Here is an 18,383-nt window from a genome sequence, read left to right on the forward strand (position 1 = left end):
CCCTATAAATAAGTCACTCTGCTAAAGAAAGATTTATCTTTCCTTGACTTTTCTTGGGAACATTGCAAGAAAAACTGTTGCAGATTTTTAAAAAGTGATTAACCTTCTAATTTAGTAATCTTAAATTTTATGTGATTATTTCTTTAACTAAGAAGTTTCTTGAGCTACTGATTCTTTGTGAGTGTTGACCGATGTTATTGTGTGAAGTTATGCTTTAAAATAATTTTAGTTGAATGTTTCCTTTCAGTTAGAAAATCAGCTCACGTTATTTAGGAATGACAGGATTAAACTGAATAATTGGGTATTGGTTTAGGCGTTCTGTTAATTGCTATTTTATTGTAACCAGTGGTTCTTTGTTTCTCTGGCTAAAGAAATTTGTAACATGAATTTTTTTCATAAGCCTTTTTTCTTTTGATAGATTCTAACCTAAAAGACCAAACAAACCAACAAGGTGATGGTTCTCAGCTACCTATAAATATGATGCAACCACAAATGAATGTAATGCAGCAACAAATGAATGCACAACACCAGCCTATGAATATCTTCCCATATCCAGTGGGTGTTCATGCTCCTTTGATGAATCTCCAGCGCAATCCGTTTAACATTCATCCTCAGCTGCCCTTGCATCTGCACACAGGAGTACCTCTCATGCAGGTAGCTGCTCCCACCAGTGTATCTCAGGGACCACCACCACCACCACCCCCTCCCCCTCCATCCCAGCAAGTCAGCTACATTGCTTCACAGCCAGATGGAAAGCAATTGCAGGTATGTTTTCAGCAACTCAAGTTTAATCAACATAGCCATTGTAAACATTTAGCTGTTAGGGACAGATGTTCAAGAAAGGGCTTCCTGGCTGGATATCCATACACAGTGACTTATTCGGTTAGGTTTATGGTAAACCTTCATAACCCCCTTTTCACTGTCCTTCCCCAAACCTCCCACTCCCAAATGAGAAAATGAACTGAATGCATAGTATCAAATCTGAGCTACATACAGGCTGTTGCTGATACCCAAACAGGTTTCTTGGTCAGGTTAAAAAGACCAAATTATGCGCCAAACTAGAATCAAGTGGTGGACACTTTCCCTGATTTATTGGACTTTCAGGGGGTGGGAACTTGTTGTGATTGGGTACTGTGATAAACCTTGTACTGTTTTGTTCAAACACCAGATAAAGCTGTTCATCGTCCATTACCCTCTGTGTTTCATTTTCATGAATTTACCATGTGAAAAAAGTGCCTCTGAGGCACTTCTTAAATATAGAAAAATTTCAATAATAATCTATAAACATTGTGTTGATTATAGTTTCATGTCTACATCTCAGAAATTCTAGAATCCTGACAGCAAGAGTTGGAAGAGCAGGGGAGTGGGAACTTGGGATCTTGTATCTTTTTCTGCTGTCAACTTACTGCAAGTCATTTGACTTCACTGTCTCACTTTCCTCCATCTTTGAAGGGGGGGCATCTACTCTCAAGAGCCTTGTAGGAAAGATACTGTTATTAATGCTGCTCTGCTTCTTGTTGGTTTTAGTGTTGCTGTCAGAACACTACAATACATATATATTTTTTAAAAGTCATCATGAAATATTTAAATGGGGCTCTGTTGAAGAATGTTACTCATTTTTCTTCAGAGTCCTTTAGATATAAATGACCTGAAATGTGCATTTCCCTTAAGTACTTAGGTATTGGATTGCTTTGATTTTTTTTTTTTGATGTTATTTCTAATAGGTGACTAAAAGACTTCTATTGAGTACAAGTAATTCATTAACTGATGATAACTCTTTAAAACAGGGTATTCCTAGTGCTTCTCATGTAAGTAATAACATGAGTACACCAGTCTTGCCTGCTCCGACAGCAGCCCCAGGAAATGTGGGAACAGTTCAGGGACCAAGTTCTGGTAATACTTCGTCATCAAGTCACAGCAGAGCTTCTAATGCTGCTGTAAAATTGGCAGAAAGCAAAGTAAGTGTTACAGTGGAAGCCAGCGCAGATAGCTCGAAGACAGACAAGGCAAGTTCAAAGTTGAGAGCAACTTACATGATTCTGTATATGATAAAGATGAAAAAATAACAGCTTTCTATTGTATAAGTGGTGAAGGGAATTTATTGTTGATAGTCTTAAATTCCAATATTATTTAAAGGGTTCTGTCTGAATATGTTGGTGCCAATTGAATTACTGGTAGTATTTCATATTTATTTTTAGAAATGTTTGGTATGTGTTAGTAAATAACTATTTTGTATTTATAACACTAATATTTGAATAGTTCCTTGCAATAATGTAAATGTAAATGTAAATGTTTCAATTTTATATTTTTAAAGAATTTTTTTTGAAAGTACGTGATTGGGCAAATAATAATTATACATTTTCCTCTTATCAGAAATTGCAAATTCAAGAAAAAGCAGCACAGGAGGTAAAATTGGCCATTAAGCCATTTTATCAAAATAAAGATATCACCAAGGAAGAATATAAAGAGATTGTGCGGAAAGCGGTAGATAAAGTAAGTTATAGCTTTAGTGGAGTTATGTACATATTGTTTTGAACATGCCTGTTTTAATAAAGGAATGCTTAATTAAATTAATTAAAATAGTAAGAGGTAGCTTCTACCATTCTTGTCTGTTTTTTTACCTTTTGAGATAACGAAACGTGTACCCAACAGGAGATAATGAAACATTAAAAAATGTCTGGTTATCTCTTTGGCATATTTGTTTTTCATAAAGCTATTTTCCTTTAATCTGTTTAAGTATGAGAAAAATATTCCCCCTTCTTTTTTTTTATAGGTTTGTCATAGTAAGAGTGGAGAAGTAAATTCTACTAAAGTGGCAAATCTGGTTAAAGCCTATGTAGACAAATACAAATATTCACGGAAGGGAAGCCAAAAGAAAACTCTGGAAGAACCTGTGTCTGCTGATAAAAACATAGGCTGAAGTGGGGAGCACTATAAAGGACACTATCAAGATACCTGCAAAGTGCAATTTCAACATGTACCTTTAATGGAAAATCATACGTAACTGTGATTGAAATTTGGTTTTGATAAAATTATTTTTTTTAATGTAGGATATAATGTTTTGCTCTAAATAAATATAGTTCTGCACCGCAACTTCTATATCTTTTCCTCCCTTCCACCCCCCCCCCCCAAAAAAAAACAAATTCAAGGGAAAGTAAAGGGGTTAAAGGAATGTGCATTTTTACAAGGACTGTGTTATATTGTGGATACTGGAAGAAGATGTACAGCTCTTTGAACAGTGGAGTGCATAAATGAACTTCTGAGTGCACTGGTTTTGGAAGAGATATATATAGTACATTTATTCTGTCAGGCTAAAAATAAAGTATGATCTTTATGATTTTTCTCTCTAATTATACAAAGATAAATAATGTATTACCATGAAAAATATTTCTAATAACAGAACATACCAATTGCAGGGTTCCTACTGTGTATTTTTAAAGCACACATCTGAGTAAATTGCTTAGATAGAAAACAAATTATCACACGAGTAAAATTCAGTGTTCAGAACTTTAGAACACTGTTCACCTGTTGTATCACCAAATAAAGGTTATGCTGCTTGGTTTTCTTTTGTGCCTTTTTTTCCCCCAGTTGAGATGAAGCAATTTGATTTGCTAGATTTACAACTTCGGCAGTCTAAGCTCTGTTGAATTTAGAAGACCTGTTTGGAGAAAGTGTTGACTTTGTAAAAATTATGTTCTTCCATAACATCTTCTACTTATCAGAGATGGTATATTGATTGTGCCAATTGGAGAATTGCTTTTAAGTAGTGACCCTCCCTTCCCTGTGGCTACGGTAGAATCATGACATTTGCTTCAGTGGCTTTCAGATTGTTGCTCATCTGACTAATCACTAATGAAATTCTTCTCGCATTTTAGAAATCTCCAAAGGCTTTACAGTGAATAAAGTGTTAATTTGGTGACCATTTGGTGGCCATTAACCATGTTGCAAAATTCTAGATATTAAAACCGGTGTTTTGGAAAAAGGAGAGGAATTAAATAATGGAGTCTTGGTTAGGCTTTCAGGGACTAGAGATTGGTTTTTTTTTTAGTACTATTTTTATTAAAGGTAAGTTTAAAATGTTCTAGCCTTATCATTTTATTTGGCATCTTGGAAGAAAAATGGATTATTTCCATGATAAACTGTTTCATTCCAGTAACAGTTTTCAATAGATACCAAATGATTGGAAGGCACTTCAGATAAGATCTTATGGCACAAAGATGGATCTGTGCCTCAGTGAGACAGACTGACCCTTGTTCTAGCTAAATAGTGAAAGCAATACTCTTTAGGACTGTGCTTTTCTGAAGTAAAGATTATCTGTTTCTCAATTTTATGTGTATAATACTTTCCTGGTGCTAGCTTTGATAGGCGAATTTTGAAATATTGGCCCCAGTAATGATTGTGCTAGTTCATAATCTTTATTAGATTATGAGTATAATCCCAAAAGTGGTAGAAATATTTCCAAGCAGTTTCTGATCTTTATTCTGCATTTCTGGGCATTTGTAATATGGTATTCTACTGATTTATATATATTTTTAATTAAAGTTTGTGTTTAGGTTACGATGGGGAAAGAGTTTTGGAAGTATATTTCTTCTAATAAAATATTAAGACAGTGTTTTAAATATCAGTGCACACCTCATCCGCTTCAGTTTTGAACTCTAGAAACAATTGTGTGAATTTTTAATCTATTTTGGGTTAAAGCTGGTTCACATTTAGAAAATTTTGTAGCAAATTGCCTAAATTGATTAATCACACAACATATTTTTCCGACATTTTCTTTCAGTGACATTTGGGAGTTGGATGACAGTTTAAAATTTGCTTTATACCGTTTAGCTTGTGCAAACATGTTTAAAAGTTTTGAAGAAAAATAGGTGGTGTGGTCAAGAGTTAAAAGTCTCGCATCTTTGGTAGCAGTGCTAAGAATTAATTCCACCTTTCTCGAATAACAACAGTGTACTACTCTGTATCTGGTTGGGGTACTGGTTGGCCTGCAATTGAAATAGCTAATGAAGAATATTACTGGACTAGAATCAACTTTGAAATATTTAAGAATGTATTAGAAAGTGCATGCTTTATGTTAAAAAAATACATTGCTTTTTAACATTTCCCATTCTTGCTTTTATCAGAAATTTACATTAATTTTGCATGTGCACAAACTTAAAAACATTTTGTGGGGTTACAGATTCCTCTTGTTATTTATGAAGATTCAGTATTAACTTTTGAAACCTTGGTCTCTTTAACTTCCTAGTCACATTGACTGATGTTTTAGGCTATAGTGACGCCTAGAATTTTGAGACTAAAATTAGTTATTTTAACATTCCAAAATTTTTGATTTTTCTCCTCTGGTAATTATATTTTTTCCATCATTTTCCTTTAAATGGCCACAGTGTGTACTGCTTGAACGTTCCATCCAAAAGATGTAGCTTCACGAGCACAGTGCTTGCTCCATGGTCCGTGAGACGTTGTTTGTAGTATGAGGATGGAGTGCTGTCTACTGAAACAATACTCTTATTAAACAGATATGTAGTATGTAATATTTTCTAATAAATTCTTTTGATAAACAAAGTAGTGTCTTTAACATTTTATTATTAAGATTCCTGGGAAATGGTGACTTTCACCACATAAGCTCTTTCCAAACATGTGTTGCAGTATTTCTTGGATTTGTACCAAAGTAGTTAGGCTTAGCATCGCAGTTAACGTAAATGTCCAAGTTGTAAAGCAAGGGGAGTTAGCTGTAAGCATGTATTTTAGTAGCATTTTTTCCTAACTACATATCATTGTAGGAAATTAGAAAAGCTTATTTAGTAAATTAAAAAATCTGTAAAAGAAGGAAGAAACCTAAAAACAAAAGGAGAAAAATAGCCTGTAATCCTACCACTTAAAGGTAACAACTGTTAACACTGATCAAACTGCACGTAACTGTGTTGTAACATCTTTTTCACTTAATGTATTGAGAAGTTTCCATTTTAATAAAAATTCTGCAGCATGACTTTTAATAGCTATAATAGTATTCTGTTACACGGATATACCATTACTTAAAACAGTCCTCCACTATTGGATATTAAGCTATTTTTACTAATATAAATAATAAAATTAGCAAAATATAAATTGTACTAATTAAATGACTGATGTAAACATCTTTATACATAAATTGTACCCGTTTCAGATTATTTTCTGGGAATTGATTCCTGTAAGTAGAATATCTTGATCAGTTTTTATTTCCCCCTAAAATTTAAGATGTAATTATTTACATACACTTGAAGTGTAATTTTTTAAATTGAGTTTAAAACTGAATATATTTAGTTTAAAACTCCATTGTTTTCCTAAGCTGATTTGTCTCTACAAAGAGAACCATCAGAAAGTTATTTTTCCCAAACGCTTCAATGCATTTATAAGATGCTTTTTAAGGCTCCCGGAAAATAGTTTTCACAGATCTTTTTCCCCAGCACATGAATTATATCCTGTAAACTTGTGCATTTCTAGTTCCCTTAATAACTTGAAGGTATAGTCATGTCCATGTTCTATTTTATAGGGGCTATATCCATCTGTTGATGGACATTTTAAGTTATGTACAAGTTTTGGTTACTAGAAACAATGTTTTAACACCCTGTGTGACTTACCTCTGCCAATCTTTTTGTATACAAGGTTACATTGAATTTCAGGATATACACATTTTTCATTTGGATAGATGTTTCCAAGTTGCTCTCTGAAAAGTGTCCTAATTTATAGTCCCTCCACAGTGTCTGAGCTTATAGTTTACTCTTAGTTCCAACTTCGATATTGTGACAGCATTTAAGATTGCTCGTTTTTAGGGTCTTAATGAACATTCATTTTATCACACAGTGCACACCTACTGTGTGTCAGGAATTCTTGGATTCTTCACATATTACCGGGTTTAATCATACCACAGTTTTCTAAAAGAATGGTACAATAATAGCATATGAAGCTTGTACTATGTGATAGGCATTCTGTCAGACATATTTACCTTATCTGTAAAACTAATTCTAGTAATACCTTTGTTCTACTGATGAGAAAATTGAGATGCATAAAGCTTTAACTGAGTTACCTAGTTACACAGCTACTTAGTGATAGAGCCAGGATTCAGACCTAGGATCGGTAGACGCCAAAGTCTGCTTGACTTGGGGTGTTGAGCTCACAGATGTAAACCAACATACCACATGTGGGAGTAATGGCTGAAATAAAAAAGTATAGTGGGAGCACAGAACTGACTTTGCTTGGGGGAATAAGGTGCGAAGAAGGGTGATAAAACCAAAAAACCTTTAAAGGGAGTGACTGCTTTCAAAATCAGGATAGTGGTCACTGATATGGGGGACGGAGGAGGCTGTGACTGAGAGGGGGCAAAGGCCTGGGAAGGAGGGGGACTACCAAGGTCTACTTCTTGACCTGGTCAGTTGTTATATAATAAACTACTCTTTATGCACTTTGTTATATGTGGTGGTATATGTCACAGTAAAAAAATTTGTAAAAAAAATCCAGAGGCCAGCAATTAACTCAAAGCCATTGTTTAGATTTTTGGTAGACAAATCTACCATTCTTCATCCCTTCCCTTCTTTCAATCTAGTCTCAGTGGGAAAAAGAAATCCATGAATTTGGGGAGAAAAAATAATTCCCCACTGAAACAATAATTATGCACCACATAAAACATGCTTCTGTAAGAAATGTGCAAGAGAGTGAAGTGTGCAACACTTAAAAGTGTTTTCTGTATTTATTAGATGGTGGCAGCTTTCAGCTCCCTTTTTTTTTTCAATGATGAGCATTTTTATGGACTGACCTTTCCCCAAATAAGTTTTTGCTTATTAGTGAGGTTGAGTATTTTTCCTTCTGCTTATTATTTTTTATTTTTGGTTGCATTGGGTCTTTGTTGCTGCACGCGGGCTTCCTCTAGTTGCGGCTAGCGGGGGCTACTCTTCGTTGTGGTCCGAGGGTGGCTTATTGCGGTGGCTTCTGTTGTTGCGGAGCACGGGCTCTAGGTGCGCAGGCTTCAGTAGTTGTGGCACGCAGGCTCAGTAGTTGTGGTTCGCGGCCCCTAGAGCACAGGCTCAGCAGTTGTGGCGCACGGGCTTAGTTGCTCCGCAGCACGTGGGATCTTCCCGGACCAGGGCTCGAACCCGTGTTCCCTGCGTTGGCCGACGGATTCCCAACCACTGCGCCACCAGGGAAGCCCTCAGCTCCCTTTTTGCACTGTTTTTTTTTTTTTAACAAATCATGACAATTTCCAAAGCATAACTCAAAAGTTGCCGGTTCCCAGGCAACTGCTCTGCAAGAGTGGATCTGTTTAAAGGGTCAACCTGAAAATTAGCCTAGCGTTATCTTTCACACAGTTTAGCTGTAAACAGGGCATAATATCTGATAATTCAAGTCAGTGAATCCTCTCTAAAGCAAAGGCTAAACATTTTTCTCATGACTTTAGGGAAGCTATAATGTATAGTCAAGGGATTCTGGAACCCTCTCAACCAAACGTGGTTCAGCCTTGTGTTTTAATTCCAGACTACACTTTGTGGAGCCCATTAGGTTCTCTTAGTGGCCAAACCATTTCTCTGTTTAGCAACATCTAACTCACTTTGCTCCTCCCTGGAATTCTTCAACAGTTTTATTCCACGCATTTTGTTTGTGTGAAAAGTGTTTATAACTTTGATTCTCTTACTAGCAAGCCCTGCACTAGTTAATCTATAATCTCTCTCTTCCTTACCACTATACAGTCTGTCAAATATCTACAGCCCCTTAAAGTCTCTAATTAAAAGACACTTTTTCTCCACAGAGCCCTTCCCACTTTACCTTCCCCCACCCATCAATCCAATGAAGGCTGTCAAATGATGGAACTCCCAAAACATTTCATAATTTTTTTATGGCCCTTGTCCTACCTTTTCTCCTTTATTACTATTTGGTCAAAATGACCCACGTGGTTAACCCTGTAGCTGTGCTCCTGCTTCTTAGCAGCTCGTTTTGGTGATAAAAGAACATTGTGCTTCTCTGTTGTTTAATAAGCTTTAATCACAGTGATTAAGATCAGGACAGAAGTCACTTATCCAAAACACTCTCATTTTAAAAATCATTTTTATTGTCATTTTATGGTTAAAAAAACATACATGGCATGACTATAAAGTAATGAGACGAGTTTTCATGTGTTGCTTCTATTACTGAGTCTCATTAGTATATAGTCACATCCTGTCTTGAGCTTGGAAGAAAAATATGCCTTGGATATGATTATCAATTTTGTTACTTAAAATTTATTGGGTGCCAACAGAGCACTAGGCACATATATAACACAGAATTTACAGTCTCTATGTTGTAGACTATATAATTTACATAGATTTCTCAAAGATAACATTAAAGCATGTATTTACAGAACTTTAGACAAAAAATAACAATACTGGAAATCAGCAAGTTTCTGTCTAGCAAGGAGCACCTTTTCATGAATGAGGGTTATGCAGAACTAATTGTGCAAGAGCACTTTAATTCCATTACCCAGCAAGTCCATGTTATTTCATTATATAGTTCTATAAAGCTATAAGACGAAAACCTAAGTGGGAAGCCATAACTGGTTTCATTAGGTCAAATGTATTTAGCAAATTCTCTGCTGAGACCAATGCTTGAAGGGACTACAGACATATTTACATATTAGAGCACAAAAGCTACAACTACAGCATGCAATTCCAATGAGGTGGAAGAATGGTGAATATGAAAATCATTTTTCTAAACCTAGAGTTTTTTCTTTTCTATGAATTAGCATTGCAGTCTCTTATTTTGAAAATAAACATTTACCTTTTAAAACAAACATTGATGTTACAATTATTTTAGAAAAATTCGAGAGGTTCTTAGATAAGTACCATGAATAGAAAATTCTCCAACTGATATCAACCACTTTGGGACATTTGAGGGCCATTTTAGTGTTACACACATGATCTCTGGGGTATATGCTGAGCAGCCCCAGTCTTGGGAGGTGGGCCGAGAATAAACCCACAACCCTAGGAAATAATCGAGACAAATTTGGGACAAAAAGTTTCTTAAGCATTCATTAATACATGGCAGAGTTCAATCCCAGGAATCCCCTTCTGGGAGAAATTAGATTTTCCTTTGATACCAGTTGAATCAAAATACTAAAAAAAGTTTATATCAAAATCGAGGCCCTTTTACTCTAAGAATCTGCCCCCAAATTCAAACTGAAGATTTGGATTCACTGTGGTTCTGAATGAACAGTCAAATAAACACAGTATCAAACAATAATCTGGGTTTGCTTTGGGTTCTAACAAAGGGAAAATAAATAATCTCCCGCTTATCTCATGCCAATTTGTCCTGTAAAAGACGCTCTCTTAGCTGTTCTCTATTTAATGTATTATAAATCAACATGTAATCAAATAGGTGACTGGACCTTGCCTTCAGCTGAATTTAGGATCCTCTCTATAGTTTTTAAGAATGTCTTAAGCATACCCAGAAATGAAGGACTCAAGAAAATGTTCAGTCTTTTATTTAAAAACTATAAACAGTCACCAAAGTAAATAAAGCCATTCTATAACATAAACTGTTAGGTCTATATTTTTTACTGCACATCCTAAGGACACAGCAGAAATGGTGGTTGGGAGGCCTTCCACATTTTTGGATGCTAATAGAACAGGCAATAGGCAGTTATAAATGGATACATTTCACGCTGGGGGAAAAAAGACAATTTAAGGAAGTGAGCAGTTTCTGAGCAGGAATGTGGTACAGTATTAAGAATGGAAGAATAATACAATAAAATTCCACACTATATTAAGATAGAAAAAGTAGTGAAGAAAATATCATACCTGCACATAATGCATATATAACACAGGAGAAAACCTGTATAAAATTCCATGTATTTAAACCAATTTACAAATACAAAAAATTCTGTCCAAGCTCTGAGCTTGCACATGACAAACGTTTACAGTGGATACATGTTAGGGAAAACCAAAAAATACCTTCAAATAGTTTTTCTTCTACAAAAATGACATGAGATATATTATTCCATACTCTTTCAGCCAGCAAAATGAGTTCTACAAGGTATATAATACAAAAAAAAAAAAAAAAAAAAAGGAAAAAAAATCACAGTTCCACAAAACTGTTTTGACTTTACAGCTTCAGTACCTTTGCAGAAGTATTTACACAAATTTAAAGAACATTCATCCACTGCATAGAATATATCACAATTACTTACAATTGACAGGAAAGTCTAGAAAACTTTAGAACCTACCAATAATGCTTCTAGGACACCACAGAATGTATTTCCAGTGGCTGCAGTGGCATGAAAGGTGTTCGTTCTATTCACAAATATTTACAAGATCTATTCAGACTGGTAAATTTTTATGATAATAAATAAGTGAAAATATATTGGCTCAAGTAAGAAAACCAAGCTACTGATTTCTAAACAAAACACACAATCCATAGCTAGATATTGGTGGCCCCCTCTGAGATCAGGGGGTATAGGTGTGCTGAAACTTTTTAATTATTCAAACCAGCTTAAACGGTTTTGTAAATATAAAAATGTGCTCCTTTTTGGATATAGATAAAAATATTTAATGCTTCTATTTCATCTGCTCATGTAGGTTTTACAATATTCCATGTATATTCCAATGTGGATGGTACTGAATTCTGATCATACCAGTTTCCATCAGGATCTATCAGATCTGAGAGACATCCTGCAGATAAGCTGGTTGACAATCCCACAGCAGTTTTTTTTTTTTTTCTTCTTTTTCTTCTTAGATTTTTTTTAAACAGAGAACGAAGGGATTCACTCAGAGATCAGAATACGAAGCTTCCCCTCAGCATCATGGGAGGAGATAAAATAATTCATTCTATGGTCTCTGTTCCATTAAGACTTGGTGCTTTCTTCAGTAACAGTATGTGAAATGTATCTGACTTTTTTTGAGTCCCCACTATAGAAGTGGAATTATTTTTCACTGCAGCATTTCTGAGTCTTTTTCTTGTTCTTTACTCTGAACTGTAAAATTAAGTTCATAAAGGCATTTGGCAAGGGTGGAGGAAGCTTCCATGTTACTAATGGCTAGCACTGATAAGTTGTTTTCATGTCTCTTTAACAATCTGGAAAAAAACATATAGAAGTTCGTCAGTATCCAAGGTCACAATGATGACTCCTTATGGATTTTGCAAATTTAGAAACTAAAGTTTAAGGAAAAAACAATACAAAGTTCCATACTCAGTAAATGTTAATACAGCATTGCAGAAGAAGAAGGAGGGATCTGGGAAACAACTTGTTTAACCCACTCAATTTACAGATGAGTAAACTGAGGCCAACTTGAGGCACCTCAAACTGAAATGACTTTCTAGCTAGTTAAATAGTAGTGGCAGAATTAGGCAACGAGTCTGTTTGCCTTTTCTCCACGGTACTTTTCTGAATAAGGGAGACCACCCATCATAATTCTGTATTCTGCCTCATTCATGCGTCTAGAAAATTCAGATCAGGTCTCTATAATAGTCAAATTCATAAACAGGATCAAAGAGTGGAATGGTGTTTGCCTCCCTGTGGGGGGAGGCAGAAGTGAGGAACTACTAATCATCAGGCATGAAGTTTCAGTTAAGCAAGATGAAAAAGCTCAGAGACCTGCTGAGCAACGCTGTGCCCACAGTCAACAGTAATGTACACTTAACAGTTTGTTAAGGGGGTAGCTCTCATGTTAAGTGTCCTTGGCAAAATAAAATAAAAATTCAGATCATGTCAGAAAACAGCTGGAGAGGAACAAAATGGCTGCTTTTAAGAGATGACTTGAAAATAAAAATTATATTGTAGGTATGATGAGTTTCTTTCTTTTTATTAGGAAACAAAATAAGCCAGGCCAACATCTGGCTTAACTATCACCTGAATACCACATTACTCCATAAAGAAGCTGTTTTTAAAAAATTTATAAACTTTGAAAGAAAGTTTCCACCCCTCAAATTACAATATTGCTGTGACTGTGTATATAAAGAAGAAAAATTATAAAGATGAGTGCTGTCTACAGACAGTGATGCCACGGGTTGAGGAGAAGAGTGGTAAATCAGCCAGAAATGGAAGGATGGGTAGACACGTGATAAAGTACATACAGTAAAATGTCAATGGTAAAAGCTAGGTGACTGGTATATGAGTGTTCACTGCAAAATTATTTCATGTTTGCCTTATGTGTGAAAATTTCCACATTAAATGTTAGAAAAAAAAAAATCAACGAGCATGAGATTACCAAAGAACCCATGCGATTCAGTGCCCTCATTTAAATAACCCTGAGTAAAAGGAACTAGCAGAAAAGGAAGGAGATGAAGACTTCTAAATTTTGAATGAAAAACAATATAAGGAAACAACTTATAGGAACAAAGAAATTCAAAGCCAAAATTTAACACGTGGGGACTGTAGTCATCTTTACCATAGCAAAACAAAGTGAAACAAAAAAAATATGTGAAACTGTTTAAAAAAAATTGAGATTGATGTCTAATAAGTTGGGCACCTTTTCATACATTTTTTGGCTGTTAGGGTATCTGCTTTTGTAATTTCCATATGTACACACACCCAAAAGAATGGCTAAAATTAAATATTAAAATTACAATAGCAAATGTTGGCAAGTATGTGGAGCAACTGAGACTCTCTCATAACATTGCTGGAGGGAGTGTAAATTGACAAAACCACTTTGGAACTGTTTGGCGTTATGTACTAAAATAAAGCACCAATGAAATCACCAATCCTTCATAAAAGCTCAACAGAAATATGTACATATACGGCCAAAAAATGTTCATAGAATGTTCATGGCAGCATTATTCTTAATAGTCCCAAACTGGAAACAACCCATATGTCCATCAAAAATAGAATGGAGGGCTTCCCTGGTGGTGCAGTGGTTGAGAGTCCGCCTGCTGATGCAGGGGACATGGGTTTGTGCCCCGGTCCAGGAAGATCCCACATGCTGTGGAACAGCTAGGCCCGCGAGCCATGGCTGCTGAGCCTGCGCGTCCAGAGCCTGTGCTCCGCAACAGGAGAGGCCCACATACCGCAAAAAACAAAAAAAAAAACAAAACAAACAAAAAAAAAAAGAATGGAAAAAGTAAATTTGAGTATATTCATACGACAGAATTTTATACTGCTATATATACACAGTACTACTTCATGCAACGTGAAAGAATTTCACAATGTTGAGAAAAAAAAACTAGCACAAGAAAAAATATACTATATGATTTTACTTATATAAAGTTCAAAATCAAGTGAAGTTAATCTATGGTGTTACAGATCAGGACAGTAGTCCCACAGACAAGGACGGGGTAAAGACTGGGGTCACTCTGAGGGACTCCGTGGAAGTGGTGTTGATCAATTTCGTAACTTGGATGGTTGGTTATGCGGTGGTTCACCTTGTGACAGTTCATTGAGCTTCACACTTCTGTTGTTTTTTACTTTTCTTTAGGCATGATTTACTTCAAAAGTTTATTTAACAAATTTTTAAATGAACTATAAAATGTCTACATTGTCTTTCTGGAAAAGAAAAAATAGCCATAAAAAACTCGATTTAAAAATAACCTACTAAGTGGAATCAAATTATTTCCCCTCTATAATCAATGAACATTGTGACAAAGCAAAAAGCCTTTACTTTCAAAAGCTTAAATAAAATCATATTTTCCAAACTGATGAACAGTCACATGTTAAAAAGTATTCTTTCTTTTATTTTTATGTCACATGGATAAAACTAGAAAGACTACATTTCAATCACTAGGATGATTTTAAAGTAACCATTTCATTTTTGATATAAATTAATATTTTTTATTTTAAAGGTTTTAAAGAATTAAATAAGCACTCACTAGATAAAAAATGAAATATGCCTTTTTTGTTGTATAAAATGATATTCTTTCAATTTCAAAAGTTCCTTTATCTTTTTGATATGTTTAACAAAGGATAAACATTGTGTCACTTTAATGCACTTAATAGATAAGACATAATTTGTAAGTAGCATTAGTGAAAACAATTTAAGACACAAATCAGCTTTTAGGAAAACAGCACAGTTTGATGCAAGTTTATCTCCTTTCCCTCCCAAAATGAATGAAAGAAATTTATTTTCTGGAGGAACTAAACCAGAAAGGGTTAGGACTTACAGAGACATAGACTGCGTGAAGGAAAGTGAACGTACTCGACCCCAGTGAGGTCCTCCTGCCCACCCCACCCCCAATTCTGTTTCCACAGTGCACGCCCTCACGGACTCTCCTTCAAGTTGCCCACTTCTAAAGGCAAGGAAATCAAAGATTCTTCCCTGGAGAAACAATCTCTATGAAGACTGACGTCTGAGGGGCTTCTAGGAAACAAACTGGTTCATCGGGGGTCACCCTAAAATGGCAATCACTAGTGACATGTGGGGGTCATGCACCCAGAGCTTCCAACTAGCTAGCAGGTATTTCATTCTTAAAATATCACACAAAGCCCCAAATCCTCAGACATTTCAAGTAATTTCGAGTACACAGCAACCATACTAGGAGCAGAAGAAACTTCAAAAATACTGGCGTTAATATCCTGAGAGAGAGATGAGCAAGCACTGTATTCAACCTATGAATAGGATGTTATAAAAATAGCAACAACTGACAACTTAAAAAGAGCTCTTAGAATTTAAAGCATGGCAGATGAAGTAAAAATGCAGTAGATTTGATGATAAAGTCAAGGAAGTTTCTAGAAAACAGATTAAACAGACAAAATTGAAAGCTAAGAAAGAAAAGAAAGTTAGAGGATCACTCTACAAGGGTCTAGCATCCAAAAAAACCCAGAAGTTCTAGAAATGGGAACAGACAATGGATAGCAGGGAATTATAAAAAGAAACATTTGAGAAAGTTTCCCATTACTTAAGGACATGAATCTCTTGATTGAAAGGATCCACTGAAATGAAATGCCCACTTCAATGACAGCAACAATAAAAAACACCCACAACAAGACACAGCATTCATGAAATTTCAGAATAACAGAAATCGGAAAAAAAAAAAAGACCCTAACAACTTCTGGAGGGTGGGGGTGGGGGGGAATAGATCTCATACAAAGGAATGGGAATCAGAATGTCACTGGACTTGTCAACAGCAAAGCTGCATGCTAGAAGACATTAGAGCAATGTCCTCAGATTTTTAAAGGAAAGTGATTTTTCAATCTAGAAGTCTATATCTAACCAAACTATCAAGACTAAGGGTAGACTAAAAACATTTTCAGACAGGTAGGGCCTTGAAATTATTGGAGGATGTACCTTACTACAATGAAGGAGGAACTCAAGTAAAAGAAGTAAGTAGGATTCAAGAAAAAGGTTTCAACGTAGAAGGAATTCCCAAGGACAGCTGTGCACCAGGCCTACAAAGTAAGCTGTCTAGACTACCAAGGCCAGTTTCCAAGGGGGAAAAAATGTAGAACTGATAGAGGTTTAACAACTGTGTTTTTTAGATAGCTTATACATAGGCTTGAAAGATACTGATTGAAATATATGGGAAAATCAGCATTAGGCCCATTAAAAGCTAATGAAGAAGCAAGACAATCATTAACCCTGCAAAAACAAAGAGAGAAAAAGAAACGTAAAACAGTAGCACGGGGCTCAGCATCAAACAACACAACAACATCTGATTTAAGATGTCACAATATTATGAGGAAATGAAAAGCGTAAGGAAGAGAGGTTTTAACAGTGTTCAATAGAAAGAGAGTCAACAGGTAAAGTGTAAAATAGGTAAATTAGGAAACAGTAACATAAACATGTTATTTAGAAACATGGAGGCAAACACCAGAAAAATTAGCTCAACTTGTTGAAAGCTCTTCCTTGGATGTGGGTAGGAAGGGTGAAGTAGGGGACTATATAGTTTGTTATAAGCTTTACCATTTAATTAAAAAAATTTTGTAACAGCTTTATTGAGACATAATTCATCTACCACACAATTCACCTGTTTAAAGTGTATAATTCAGTGGTCTTTAGTATAGTAACAGAATTGTGCAACCATCACGACAATCAATTTTAGAATATTTTCATCATCCCCCAAAAGAAGCCAAATACTCATTAGTAGCCACTCTGCATTTCCCCAAATCCCTCCTTTGTTCTTGTTTTTAGTTTTAAATTGTGGTAAAGTATACATAATACAAAATTTACTACTTTAACCATCTTTAAGTGTGCAGTTCAGGGGCATGAAGTACATCGACACTGCTGTGCAACCATCACCACCATCCATCGCCAGCACTTTTTCATCTTCCCACAACCAACAAGAACGCCCCCACTGCCTCACTCCCCCAACCCCCTGCTGGGGGCTGTTACACTGTTCTACTTTCTAGGTACCTCATTTAAGTGGAATCATACAATATTTGTCATTTTGTGCCTGGCTTATTTCACTTAACACAATGTCTTCAAGGTTTATCCATGTTGTAGAATGTATCAGAATTTCATTCTTTTTTAAAGGCTGAGTAATATTCCATTGCATATACACACACATTTTAGTTATCCATTCCTCTGTTGATGGACTGGTGGGATGCTTCTACCTTTTGGCTACTGTGAATAATGCTGCCATGAAAATGGTGCATAAATATCTGTTCAACTCCCTGCTTTAAATTCCTTTGTGTATATACCCAAAAGGTAGAATGAAATGTTTCATTTTTTGACGAATGGCCACACTCTTTTCCACAGTGGCCGTGCCATTTTATATTTCCATCAGCAACACACAAGGGTTCCAATTTTTCCACATTCTTGTCAACACTTAATTGTTTTCGATTTTTTGTTTGTTTGTTTTTAATAATAGCCATTCTAATGGGTTTGAAGTAGTACTTCATTGTGGTTTTGATTTGCATTTTCCTAATGATTAGTAATGTTGAACATCTTTTCATATGCTTATTGGCCATTTATTTATCTTCTTTGGAGATATTTCTATTCAAGTCCTCTGCCCATTTTTGATTTGGTTTGTTTTCTTTTTGTTGTTGAGTTTTAGGAGTTCTTTATATAGTCTGAATATTAACCCCTTTATCAGATATTTGATTTGTAATTCTTTTCTCCCATTCTGTTGAATGTCTTTTTATTCTATTGATAGTGTCCTCTGATGCACAAATTTCTAATTTTGATGAAATTCAATTTACGTTTTCTTTTGTTGCCTGTACCATTGGTGTCATATCCAAGAAACCACTGTCAAATCCAATGTCATGAAGCTTTTTCTAAGAGTTTTATAGTTTTAGCTCTTACTTTTAGGTCTTTGGTGCATTTTGGGTTAATTTTTGCATATGGTGTTAGGTAAGGGTTCAACTTCATTCTTTTGCATGTGAATTTCCAGTTTTCCCAACTCCATTTGTTGAAAAGACTATCTTTTCCTCATTGAATAGAGAATTGGCATCCTTATTGAAAATCATTTGACCACATATGCAAGGACCACATATGTCTGGGCTCTCCATTCTGTTT

The 18,383-nt window shown here is 35.4% G+C and overlaps 2 protein-coding genes across 12 annotated transcripts in view; one reads left to right on the plus strand and one right to left on the minus strand.

Annotated features, from left to right (window-relative positions):
• The window catches only part of SCAF11 (SR-related CTD associated factor 11), a 71,192-nt gene extending 67,630 nt beyond the window's left edge, over window positions 1-3,562 (plus strand). For 4 of the 8 annotated variants that reach the window (XM_073788787.1, XM_019934564.3, XM_019934565.3 and 1 more), the window contains 4 exons: window positions 419-765; window positions 1,788-2,006; window positions 2,374-2,493; window positions 2,774-3,562. In XM_073788787.1, the coding sequence (XP_073644888.1) occupies window positions 419-765; window positions 1,788-2,006; window positions 2,374-2,493; window positions 2,774-2,920 (833 nt within the window). In that variant the 3' untranslated portion in view covers window positions 2,921-3,562. The remainder of the gene's footprint in view (window positions 1-418; window positions 766-1,787; window positions 2,007-2,373; window positions 2,494-2,773) is intronic. The other 4 variants (XM_019934566.3, XM_019934567.3, XM_019934568.3 and 1 more) reach the window with 4 other exon arrangements.
• A 6,905-nt stretch (window positions 3,563-10,467) lies between these two features.
• The window catches only part of ARID2 (AT-rich interaction domain 2), a 170,621-nt gene continuing 162,705 nt past the window's right edge, over window positions 10,468-18,383 (minus strand). For all 4 annotated transcript variants that reach the window (XM_019934571.3, XM_019934572.3, XM_073788785.1 and 1 more), the window contains one exon: window positions 10,468-12,072. In XM_019934571.3, coding sequence (XP_019790130.2) covers window positions 11,928-12,072 — 145 coding nt within the window. In that variant the 3' untranslated portion in view covers window positions 10,468-11,927. The remainder of the gene's footprint in view (window positions 12,073-18,383) is intronic.

Source organism: Tursiops truncatus, chromosome 11, assembly GCF_011762595.2.
Source record: "Tursiops truncatus isolate mTurTru1 chromosome 11, mTurTru1.mat.Y, whole genome shotgun sequence".
Classification (NCBI taxonomy): Eukaryota; Metazoa; Chordata; class Mammalia; order Artiodactyla; family Delphinidae; genus Tursiops; species Tursiops truncatus.